This window comes from Ambystoma mexicanum, chromosome 6p (genome assembly GCF_040938575.1).
Source record: "Ambystoma mexicanum isolate Mex_15411 chromosome 6p, UKY_AmexF1_1, whole genome shotgun sequence".
Lineage (NCBI taxonomy): Eukaryota > Metazoa > Chordata > Amphibia > Caudata > Ambystomatidae > Ambystoma > Ambystoma mexicanum.
Window position 1 is genome coordinate 11,767,721 of NC_090935.1, and position 12,787 is coordinate 11,780,507.

At 56.1% G+C, this 12,787-nt stretch overlaps 1 protein-coding gene across 4 annotated transcripts in view; it reads right to left on the reverse strand.

Annotated features, from left to right (window-relative positions):
• The window catches only part of LOC138511134 (NACHT, LRR and PYD domains-containing protein 3-like), a 703,807-nt gene that overhangs the window by 614,466 nt on the left and 76,554 nt on the right, over window positions 1-12,787 (reverse strand). For 2 of the 4 annotated variants that reach the window (XM_069626620.1, XM_069626619.1), the window contains exon 4: window positions 2,794-2,841. The exons of the other annotated variants lie outside the window; for them this stretch is intronic. In XM_069626620.1, the coding sequence (XP_069482721.1) occupies window positions 2,794-2,841 (48 nt within the window). The remainder of the gene's footprint in view (window positions 1-2,793; window positions 2,842-12,787) is intronic. 4 annotated transcript variants of the gene reach the window in all.

Sequence of the window (12,787 nt, forward strand, 5' to 3'; positions counted from 1 at the left end):
TTATTTATTTAAAAACACACTTATGAAAATACACTGGCACTAATATATCAAGCAAGTTCAAACACAGTCACTATAAGTATATACACTTCCCTAGTTAAATTATTTGACAAGTCTAGGTTAAGACACCACTTATTAGCAAAACAGAGGTGAGCGCGTGACCTTAGATGGCACTCCAATAATTAATTTAAAAAGGGAGAGAAAGGCAGAGTATGGAAATAACACAGTACCAACACTTTTAAGAAACTACAGCAAGTCAAGAAAGGCAGGGTCTACTGTAGAGCAACAGAGTCATAGGCCAGGCCCACCCTTGGAGAGAGCAAGGCGGAATGTGCCCAAGATCACAATAGAGGTACACTTTAAACAGTCTTTGTAGATAGTTGAAAAAGGAGTTGGATCAGTTCAGAAAAGTTATATTAGCCAGCCTAGGGCCAACCAGATGGCAAGGTGAGGATTTACGGGACACCCCACACAGACCGTTGCGAGGGAGGCCAGGCGGACACAGTACATTTGAAATGTGGAGGAACGTCCAGAGGGGGCAGTTGTTCCTGGCAGCGGGTGCAAGTTGCGCGTCGTCCAGAGGAAGAGAAGATCTCGACGTGGAGGAAAGCTGAAGGTTGTTGCACTGCCAGGGAAGAAACCAGCCGCGGAGTCCTCCGGTTAAAAGGTGCTACCCTTTTATTCATGGTAGTGGTAAGTCATGGTTATCCGGTTGCTGGGTTGCTTGGCACGGACAATTCGCCCACGGGACGGTCCAGGAAGGCGAAAAAGGGGCAAACTGGTTAACCCCACCAGTTCAAGGGAAGAAGACTCTCCTGGAGGAAGATCTCCTCTGTCGTCGGGAAGTGGTGAGTCGGTTCAGCAGGGCTCCACCGGTGGTGTCATCGTAGCAGGTCAGCTCAGCTTCTCCCTCTTCGGATTCTTAGATCCTGTGGTGACTTCTGAAATTCCAGTCCCCAAAGCCCTGCTTCTATGCAGAAAACCCCCATTCACTCAGCCTAGCTGTCAATCAAACATGCTAAGTGGTGAGCCGGGCGGCTCACCACTTGAGCCAATCACACAAGAGTGCGACTTGAGTTGCCAAGGCAACTCAGTCTAGGGTGCCTATTCCCCCCTCCCACACATCCTGTGGACCCAGACAGAGTGGTACCACTTTAGGGGGTTTCTGTGCAGAAGCCCGCCAAAAGTGGAACAAAGGGCTCAACTTGGGTTACAGTCACAGAAGCGAACACAAACGCCATTTTAAAACCGAGTCCTGGCAAAAAGACCCAACTGGGGAATAAATATTAAATAAATAACCCAGCGGTATCTTTAACATTGCACCAAAAAGTGGTGCGTTTAAAATCAATGGGAAAAATCCCATAAGAAATATTCCGGTGGAATATTTCCATGGTATCCACTGCCACCAGCCAGAAACTCGACAGGGGGGGATGGGACAGTGCCCCCTTTGGAAAACAGACCCAGGAGCAATCGAATTGCCCCTACCAGTACTTCCACAATATGATGGTTTGTACTGGTTCTGTTCATAATTTGAGACTAGTAAAGCCAATGGTGACTTTACAAGCCCTGGCAGACAGTAGTCAGTCCCAGGGTATGGAGTCTATGTTTGGGGGTCACTATGACACCCCTGTGTTACTGCACTGAGGGTGCTGTGTAACGCACATACCAAAAATAACAAAACACATTAAGCCCTATGGAGTAAAAGACCCCATAGCCCATAAAACACATTGCAGAGTCAAAGGACACTTTCAAATCGTGCCTAAGAGTGGGAGAAAAAGAGTCTCACCCTTAGCAGGAGAAAAAAATAAACCCCAAAAATCCGGCAAAGCTGCTGGGGGACTCACTAGGTTTGGGAAATTAGCCTTAACAGAGAATTCTCCCTAACAGACACCCAACTGCTATGAAATACTATCCACCAACCCTCAGGTGACTCTCATTAGAGATCTGAAAAATCTGGTCGATTGGTGGCATCCCCAAGGACTAATAACAGGCAACGGAGCACAAAAATTGACTGTGAAGGAGGGGTTATAACCCATGACAACAAGTTCTATTTTACAACTGTGCAGTGAGTCCCCACATGACAGCAACATAGGATATGCCCTGATTTACACTTATGCAACATCCTTTCTAAACAGAAGCAGAAAGTGGTCGCGGAGGTAACCCAATTGCCCAATTGAAATCACCAAAGAAGTTCCTCAATTCAAGATTTATCAATGATAGATCTGCTCCTATTCAGCCATCCAAGATGTGGACCAATCATGGACCACGGTGGTCCCAGTCATCCCAGCACACCAGACATCCTGGCACCCAGGAGGTGTATTGGAACTAGACAGTTCCAGCCCACATCCTGGGCACACACACACACAAGGCATGCAGAAAGCTTCGGATTGTGTGGGGTTCTGCATGACCAAATAAGGAATTTCCCAGGTCTGCTTGATCTGGGGAAGGCAAAGGGACTAGATGGCCAAAGATCAGAACAAAGGACCTCGTGGCATGGCTATTTTGGGCACTGGCCACTGTCCTGGGCCAAATGCAGTAAACACATAAGAAGTGGATAAAAGCTAGATTATTCTTTCATTAAGTATTGAAGTAGCTGCTGGGTCCCCAGGGTGGTGCCTTTTACACTCTGCACTCACAGCGCGCAGGTTGACGCCACTGCTCCTTTGTAACTAGTGACTATAAGGGAAGGCGTTTTCTTATTACAGGTTCCCATATAGAGTAGGATATAGTTTCTTATTACAGGTTCCCATATAGAGTAGGATATAGTCTCCCATAGGTAATAAATACATAACATACCTTCACTCTGTGATGAAGACCGTTTACGTTTGCCTGTCTGATCCAAGTCTGAAAAAGAAGGGGAAAATCATGTATAAGCAAAACTGAAAGCACAACACAAAACACAGCACAAAACAGCACGCAACTGAGAATAAAGCTCTGACGAGGTTTGCAATCACTCTAGGCACTATAATCAGTCTCTGTCAATAGTGTGATTTAAATGCTCTTTCTATGGCAACATCCCTTGATAACACATTTGCTGAGGTCTTGAGTGAGCACTGTCTGATATGGGGGCTGGATGGTGTGCCCTTAAAGGCTCACAGCGATTTCCTATACAAAAGGAGCTTGATGCCACCTAACACTAGTGCCTGGCATGAGAAGCGCAGATGTAAGTGACCTACACAGAATGTGTGATCGAGTGAAAGAAAGTGAGCAAATGATGACAGGAAACAGAGTAAAGCTGAAGTTATTCTCACTGGACCCCTCATCCACCAGGGAGAATGGCTGCGTGCTCTGAGGAAAGAGCGGGTGGGTTCAGCTACCTGCCCAGACGGGTACAGATACCTGATCTGAGATGAGAGGGGGCGTGTACAGATACCTGCTCTGAGGAGAGAGCGGCGGGTACAGATACCTGTCCGGACGGGTACAGATACCTGATCTGAGGAGAGAGCGGGCGGGTACAGATACCTGCTCTGAGGAGGAAGAGGGCGGGTACAGCTACCTGCTCTGAGAAGAGCGCGGGCGGGTACAGATACCTGCTCTGAGGAGAGAGCGAGCGTGTACAGATACCTGTCCGGACGGATACAGATACCTGATCTGAGGAGAGAGCGGGAGGGTACAGATACCTGCTCTGAGGAGGGAGAGGGCGGGTACAGCTACCTGCTATGAGAAGAGCGCGGGCAGGTACAGATACCTGCTCTGAGAAGAGAGCGGGCGGGTACAGATACCTGCTCTGAGGAGAGAGCGGGCGTGAACAGATACCTGCCCGGACGGGTACAGATACCTGATCTGAGGAGAGAGCGGGCGGGTACAGATACCTTTTCTGAGGCGAGAGCAGGCGGGTACAGATACCTGCTCTGAGGAGAGAGAGAGAGGCCGGGTACAGATACCGGCTCTGAGGAGAGAGCAGGCGGGTACAGATACCTCCTGAGGAGAGAGCAGGCGAGTGCAGATACCTGCTCTCAGGAGAGAGCGGGTGGGTACAGATACCTGCTCTGAGATGAGAGCGGGCGTGTACAGATACCTGCCCGGACGGGTACAGATACCTGATCTGAGGAGAGAGCGGGCGGGTGCAGATACCTGCTCTGAGGAGAGAGCGGGCGGGTGCAGATACCTGCTCTGAGGAAAGAGCGGGTGGGTACAGATACCTGCCCAGACGGGTACAGATACCTGATCTGAGATGAGAGGGGGCGTGTACAGATACCTGCCCGGACGGGTACAGATACCTGATCTGAAGAGAGAGCGGGCAGGTGCAGATACCTGCTCTGAGGAGGGAGAGGGCGGGTACAGCTACCTGCTCTGAGGAGAGAGCGGGCGTGTACAGATACCTGCTCTGAGGAGAGAGCGGGCGGTTACAGATACCTGCCCAGACGGGTACAGATAGCTGATCTGAGGAGAGAGCGGGAGGGTACAGATACCTGCTCTGAGGAGGGAGAGGGCGGGTACAGCTACCTGCCCGGACGGGTACAGATACCTGATCTGAGGAGAGAGCGGGCGGGTGCAGATACCTGCTCTGAGGGGAGAGCGGGCGGGTACAGATACCTGCTCTGAGGAGAGAGCGGGCGGGTACAGATACCTGTCCGGACGGGTACAGATAGCTGATCTGAGGAGAGAGCGGGCGGGTACAGATACCTGCTCTGAGGAGGGAGAGGGCGGGTACAGCTACCTGCTCTGAGGAGAGAGCGGGCGTGTACAGATAGCTGCTCTGAGGAGAGAGCGGGCGGGTACAGATACCTGCTCTGAGAAGAGCGCGGGCGGGTACAGATACCTGCTCTGAGGAGAGAGCGGGCGTGTACAGATACCTGTCCGGACGGATACAGATACCTGATCTGAGGAGAGAGCGGGAGGGTACAGATACCTGCTCTGATGAGGAAGAGGGCGGGTACAGATACCTGCTCTGAGGAGAGAGCGGGCGGGTACAAATACCTGCCCTGAGGAGGGAGCCGGCTGGTACAGATACCTGCTCTGAGGAGGTAGCGGGTGGGTACAGATACCTGCTCTGAGGAGAGAGCGGGCGGGTACAGATACCTGCTCTGAGGAGAGAGCAGGTGGGTACAGCTTCCTGCTCTGAGGAGAGAGCGGGCGGGTACAGATACCTGCTCTGAGGAGAGAGCAGGCAGGTACAGATACCTGCTCTGTTGAGAGAGCGGGCGGGTACAGATACCTGCTCTGTTGAGAGAGCGGGCGGGTACCGATACCTGCTCTGAAGAGAAGCAGGTGGGTACATATACCTGCTCTGAGGAGAGAGGGGGCAGGTACAGATACCTGCTCTGAGGAGGGAGTGGGCAGGTACAGATACCTGCCCAGACGTGTACAGATACCTGCTCTGAGAAAGAGCTGGCGGGTACAGATACCTGCTCTGAGGATGGAGTGCACGGGTACAGATACCTGCTCTGAGGAGAGAGCGGGCGGGTACAGATACCTGCTCTGAGGAGAGAGCGGGCCGGTACAGATACCTGATCTGAGGAGAGAGCGGGCGGGTAGGGATACCTGCTCTGAGGAGAGAGCGAGTGGGTACAGATACCTGCTCTAAGGAGAGAGCAGCCGGGTACAGCTACCTGCTCTGAGAAGAGAGCGGGTGGGTGCAGATACCTGCTCTGAGGAGAGAGTGGGCAGGTACAGCTACCTGCTCTGAGGAGAGAGCAGCCGGGTACATCCACCTGCTCTGAGGAGAGAGCGGGCGGGTACAGATACCTGCTCTGAGGAGAGAGCGGGTGGGTACAGATACCTGCTCTGAGGAGACAGTGGGCAGGTACAGCTACCTGCTCTGAGGAGAGAGTGGGCGGGTACAGATACCTGCCCGGACGGGTACAGATACCTGCTCTGAGAAAAGAGATGACGGGTACAGATACCTGCTCTGAGTATGGAGTGCGCGGGTACAGATACCTGCTCTGAGGAGATAGCGGGCAGGTACAGATACCTGCTCTGAGGAGAGTGCGGACGGGTACAGATACCTGCCCTGAGGAGGGAGCCGGCAGGTACAGATACCTGCTCTGAGGAGGTAGCGGGAGGGTACAGATACCTGCTCTGAGGAGAGAGTGGGCGGGTACAGATACCTGCTCTGAGGAGAGAGCGGGCCGGTACAGATACCTGCTCGGAGGAGAGAGCAGGTGGGTACAGATACCTGCTCTGAGGAGATAGCTGGCGGGTACAGCTACCTGCTCTGAGGAGAGAGCAGACAGGTACAGCTACCTGCTCTGAGGAGAGAGCGGGTGGCTGCAGATACCTGCTCTGAGGAGAGAGTGGGCGGGTACAGATACCTGCCGGGACGGGTACAGATACCTGCTCTGAGAAAAGAGATGGCGGGTACAGATACCTGCTCTGAGGATGGAGTGTGCGGGTACAGATACCTGCTCTGAGGAGATAGCGGGCAGGTACAGCTACCTGCTCTGAGGAGAGAGCAGCCGGGTACAGCTACCTGCTCTGAGGAGAGAGCGGGTGGGTACAGATACCTGCTCTGAGGAGAGTGCGGGCGGGTACAGATACCTGCTCTGAGGAGAGAGTGCGCGGGTACAGATACCTGCTCAGAGGAGAGAGCAGGTGGGTAAAGCCACCTACTCTGAGGAGAGAGCGGGCAGGTACAGATCCCTGCTCTGAGGAGGGAGAGGGCGGGTACAGAAACCTGCTCTGAGGAGGGAGCGGGCAGGTACAGATCCCTGCTCTGAGGAGAGAGCGGGTGGGTACCCTGCTCTGAGGAGGGAGCGGGCGGGTACAGATACCTGCTCTGAGGAGAGAGAGGGCGGGTACAGATACCTGCTCTGAGGAGAGAGTGGGCCGGTACAGATACCTGCTCTGAGGAGAGAGCAGGCAGGTACAGATACCTCCTCTGAGGAGAGAGCGGGCAGGTAAAGCCACCTACTCTGAGGAGAGAGCGGGCAGGTACAGATCCCTGCTCTGAGGAGGGAGAGGGCGGGTACAGAAACCTGCTCTGAGGAGGGAGCGGGCAGGTACAGATCCCTGCTCTGAGGAGAGAGCGGGTGGGTACCCTGCTCTGAGGAGGGAGCGGGCGGGTACAGATACCTGCTCTGAGGAGAGAGAGGGCGGGTACAGATACCTGCTCTGAGGAGAGAGTGGGCCGGTACAGATACCTGCTCTGAGGAGAGAGCAGGCAGGTACAGATACCTGCTCTGAGGAGAGAGTGGGCCGGTACAGATACCTGCTCTGAGGAGAGAGCAGGCAGGTACAGATACCTGCTCTGAGGAGAGAGCGGGCGGGTACAGATACCTGCTCTGAGGAGAGAGCGGGCCTGTACAGATACCTGCCCGGACGGGTACAGATACCTGCTCTGAGAAAAGAGCTGGCGGGTACAGATACCTGCTCTGAGGAGAGAGTGCGCGGGTACAGATACCTGCTCTGAGGAGATAGCGGGCAGGTAAAGATACCTCCTCTGAGGAGAGAGCGGGCAGGTAAAGCCACCTACTCTGAGGAGAGAGAGGGCGGGTACAGATACCGGCTCTGAGGAGAGAGTGGGCCGGTACAGATACCTGCTCTGAGGAGAGAGCAGGCGGGTACAGATACCTGCTCTGAGGAGAGAGCAGGCGGGTACAGATACCTGCTCTGAGGAGAGAGCAGGTGGGTGCAGATAACTGCTCTGAGGAAAGAGTAGGCAGGTACAGATACCTGCTCTGAGGAGAGAGCGGGCGGGTACAGATACCTGCTCTGAAGAGAGAGCAGGTGGGTACAGATACCTGCTCTGAGGAGAGAGGGGGCAGGTACAGATACCTGCTCTGAGGAGGGAGCAGGCAGGTACAGATACCTGCTCTGAGAAAAGAGCTGGCGGGTACAGATACCTGCTCTGAGGATGGAGTGCGCGGGTACAGATACCTGCTCTGAGGAGATAGCGGGCGGGTACAGATACCTGCTCTGAGGAGAGAGCGGGTGGGTACAATTACCTGCTCTGAGGAGGGAGCGGGCGGGCACAGATACCTGCTGTGAGGAGAGAGCGGACGGGTACAGATAACTGCTCTGAGGAGAGAACAGGCGGGTGCAGATACCTCCTCTGAGGAGAGAGCAGGCGGGTACAGATACCTGCTCTGAGGGGGGAGCGGGCAGGTACATATACCTGCTCTGAGGAGAGAGCGGGCGAGTACAGATACCTGCTCTGAGGAGAGAGCAGGCAGGTACAGATATCTGCTCTCAGGAGAGAGCCGGCGGGTGCATATACCTGCTCTCAGGAGAGAGCGGCCAGGTGCAGAAACCTGCTCTGAGAAGAGCGCGGGCGGGTACAGATACCTGCTCTGAGGAGAGAGCGGGCGGGTACAGATACCTGCTCTGAGGAGAGAGCGGGCGGTGCAGATACCTGCTCTGAGGAGAGAGCGGCCGGGTACAGATACCTGCTCTGAGGGGAGAGCGGGCGGGTACAGATACCTGCTCTGAGGAGAGAGCGGGCGGGTACAGCTACATGCTCTGAGGAGAGAGCAGGCGGGTGCAGATACCTGCTCTGAGCAGAGAGAGTGCGAGTACAGATACCTGCTCTGAGGAGAGAGCGGCCGGGTACAGATACCTGCTCTGAGGGGAGAGCTGGCGGGTACAGATACCTGCTCTGAGGAGAGAGCGGGCGGGTACAGCTACCTGCTCTGAGGAGAGAGCGGGCGGGTGCAGATACCTGCTCTGAGGGGAGAGCGGGCGGGTACAGATACCTGCTCTGACGAGAGAGCGGGCAGGTTCGGATACCTGCTCTGAGGAGACAGCAGGCAGGTACAGATACCTGCTCTCAGGAGAGAGCGGGCGGGTGCAGATACCTGCTCTGAAAAGAGAGCGGCTGGGTACAGATACCTGCTCTGAGGAGAGAGCGGGCGGGTACAGCTACCTGCTCTGAGGAGAGAGCAGGTGGGTGCAGATAACTGCTCTGAGGAAAGAGCAGGCAGGTACAGTACCTGCCCTGTTGAGAGAGCGGGCAGCTACAGATACCTGCTCTGAAGAGAGAGCAGGCAGGTACAGATACCTGCTCTGTTGAGAGAGCGGGCAGGTAAAGCCACCTACTCTGAGGAGGGAGCAGGCGGGTACAGATACCTGCCCGGACGGGTACAGATACCTGCTCTGAGAAAAGAGCTGGCGGGTACAGATACCTGCTCTGAGGATGGAGTGCGCGGGTACAGATACCTGCTCTGAGGAGATAGCGGGCAGGTAAAGCCACCTACTCTGAGGAGAGAGCGGGCGGGTTCAGATACCTGCTCTGAGGAGAGAGCGGGCGGGTATAGATACCTGCTCTGAGGAGAGAGCAGGCTGGTACAGATACCTGCTCTGAGGGGGGAGTGGGCAGGTACATATACCTGCTCTGACGAGAGAGCGGGCGAGTACAGATACCTGCTCTGAGGAGGGAGCGGGCGGGTACAGATACCTGCTCTGAGGAGGGAGCGGGCAGGTACAAATACCTGCTCTGAGGAGAGATCGGGCGGGTACATATACCTGTTCTGAGGAGAGAGCGGGCGGGTGCAGAGAGCGAGCAGGCGGGTGCAGATACCTGCTCTGAGGAGGGAGCAGGCGGGTGCCGATACTTGCTCTGAGGAGAGAGGGGGCAGGTGCAGATCCCTGCTCTGAGGAGGGAGAGGGCGGGTACAGAAACCTGCTCTGAGGAGGGAGCGGGCAGGTACAGATACCTGCTCTGCGGAGAGAGCGGATGGGTACCCTACTCTGAAGAGGGAGCAGGCGGGTACAGATACCTGCTCTGAGGAGAGAGCAGGTGGGTACAGATACCTCCTGAGGAGAGAGCAGGCGGGAGCAGATACTTGCTCTGAGGAGAGAGCAGGCGGGTACAGATACCTGCTCTCAGGAGAGAGCGGGTGGGTACAGATACCTCCTGAGGAGAGAGCAGGCGGGTACAGATACCTGCAATGAGGAGAGAGTGGGTGGGTACAGTAACCTGCTCTGAGAAGAGCGCGGGCGGGTACGGGTACCTGTTCTGAGGAGAGAGCAGGCAGGTTCGGATACCTGCTCTGAGGAGAGAGCAGGCAGGTACAGATACCTGCTCTCAGGAGAGAGCGGCCAGGTGCAGATACCTGCTCTGAGGAGAGAGCGGCCGGGTACAGATACCTGCTCTGAGCAGAGAATGGGTGGGTACAGATACCTACTCTGAGGAGAGAGCGAGTGGGTACAGATACCTGCTCTGAGGAGAGAACGGGCGGGTGCAGATACCTGCTATGAGCAGAAAGCGGGCGGGTACAGATACCTGCTCTGAGGAGGGAGCGGGCAGGTACAGACACCTGCTCTGAGGAGAGAGCGGGCGGGTACAGATACCTGCTCTGAGGAGAGAACGGATGGGTACAGATACCTGCTCTGGGGAGAGAACGGGCGGGTGCAGATACCTGCTCTGAGGAGAGAGCAGGCAGGTACAGATACCTGCTCTGAGGAGAGAGCGGGTGGGTACAGATACTTGCTCTGAGGAGAGAGCAGGCGGGTACAGATACCGGCTCTGAGGAGAGAGCGGGCGGGTGCAGATCCCTGTTCTGAGGAGAGAGCAGGCCGGTACAGATACTTGCTCAGAGGAGGGAGCGGGTAGTTACAGATACCTGCTCTGAGTAGAGAGCAGGTGGGTACACCTACCTGCTCTGAGGAGAGAGTGGGCGGGCGGGTACAGATACCTGCTCTGAGGAGAGAGTGGGCGGGCGGGTACAGATACCTGCTCTAATGAGAGAGTATGCGGGCGGGTACAGATACCTGCTCTGAGGAGAGAGCAGGCGGGTACAGATACCTGCTCTGAGGAGAGAGCTATCGGGTACAGATACCTGCTCTGAGGAGAGCGCGAGCGGGTACAGCTACCTGCTCTGAGGAGAGAGCAGGTGGGTACAGCTACCTGTTCTGAGGAGAGAGCGGGCGAGTACAGATACATGCTCTGAGGGGAGAACAGGCGGGTACAGATACCTCCTCTGAGGAGGGAGCGGACGGGTACAGATACCTGCTCTGAGGAGGGAGCGAGCGGGTACAGATACCTGCTCTGAGGAGAGAGTGGGTGGGTACAGATACCTGCTCTGAGGAGGGAGCCGGTGGGTAGAGATACCTGCTCTGAGGAGGGAGCGAGCGGGTACAGATACCTGCTCTGAGGAGAGAGTGGGTGGGTACAGATACCTGCTCTGAGGAGGGAGCCGGTGGGTAGAGATACCTGCTCTGAGGAGGGAGCGGGCGGGTACAGATACCTGATCTGAAGAGGGAGCGGGCGGGTACAGATACCTGCTCTGAGGAGAGAGCAGACAGGTGCAGATACCTGCTCTGAGCAGAGAATGGGTGGGTACAGATACCTGCTCTGAGGAGAGCGTGAGCGGGTACAGCTACCTGCTCTGAGGAGAGAGCAGGTGGGTACAGCTACCTGTTCTGAGGAGAGAGCGGGCGAGTACAGATACATGCTCTGAGGGGAGAACAGGCGGGTACAGATACCTCCTCTGAGGAGGGAGCGGACGGGTACAGATACCTGCTCTGAGGAGGGAGCGAGCGGGTACAGATACCTGCTCTGAGGAGAGAGTGGGTGGGTACAGATACCTGCTCTGAGGAGGGAGCCGGTGGGTAGAGATACCTGCTCTGAGGAGGGAGCGAGCGGGTACAGATACCTGCTCTGAGGAGAGAGTGGGTGGGTACAGATACCTGCTCTGAGGAGGGAGCCGGTGGGTAGAGATACCTGCTCTGAGGAGGGAGCGGGCGGATACAGACACCTGATCTGAGGAGGGAGCGGGCGGGTACAGATACCTGCTCTGAGGAGAGAGCGGGTGGGTGCAGATACCTGCTCTGAGGAGAGAGCAGGCGGGTGCAGATACCTGCTGTGAGGAGAGAGCAGGTGGGTACAGATACTTGCTCTGAGGAGAGAGCGGGCGGGTACAGATACCTGCTCTGAGGAGAGAGCGGGTGGGTGCAGATACCTGCTCTGAGGAGAGAGCGGGCGGGTGCAGATACCTGCTCTGAGGAGAGAGCAGGTGGGTACAGATACCTGCTCTGAGGAGAGAGTGGGTGGGTACAGATACCTGCTCTGAGGAGGGAGCCGGTGGGTAGAGATACCTGCTCTGAGGAGGGAGTGGGCGGGTACAGATACCTGATCTGAGGAGGGAGCGGGCGGGTACAGATACCTGCTCTGAGGAGGGAGCGAGCGAGTACAGATACCTGCTCTGAGGAGGGAGCGGGCAGGTGCAGATACCTGCTCTGAGGAGGGAGCGGGTGGGTACAGATATCTGCTCTGAGGAGGGAGCGGGCAGGTGCAGATACCTGCTCTGAGGAGAGAGTGGGTGGGTACAGATACCTGCTCTGAGGAGGAAGCGAGCGGGTACAGATACCTGCTCTGAGGAGAGAGCAGGCGGGTACAGATACCAGCCCTAAGGAGGGAGCAGGTGGGTACAGATACCTGCTCTGAGGAGAGAGCGGGTGGGTACAGATACCTGCTCTGAGGGGAGAGCGGGTGGGTACAGCTACCTGCCCTGAGGAGAGAGCAGGTGGGTACAGCTACCTGCTCTGAGGAGAGAGCGGGCAGGTCCAGATACTTGCTCTGAGGATAGAGCGGGTGGGTACAGCTACCTGCCCTGAGGAGAGAGCAGGCGGGTACAGCTACCTGCTCTGAGGAGAGAGAAGGCGGGTACAGATACCTGCTCTGAAAGGGACCTGTGGGTGTGCGGATACCTGCTCTGAGGAGGGAGCGGGTGGGTACAAATACCTGCTCTGAGGAGAGAGCGGGCGGGTGCAGATACCTGCTCTGAGCAGAGAGCGGGCGGGTACAGATATCTGCTCTGAGGAGGGAGCGGGCGGGTACAGATACCTGCTCTGAGGAGGGAGCGGGCGGGTACAGATACCTGCTCTGAGGAGAGAGCGGACAGGTGCAGAT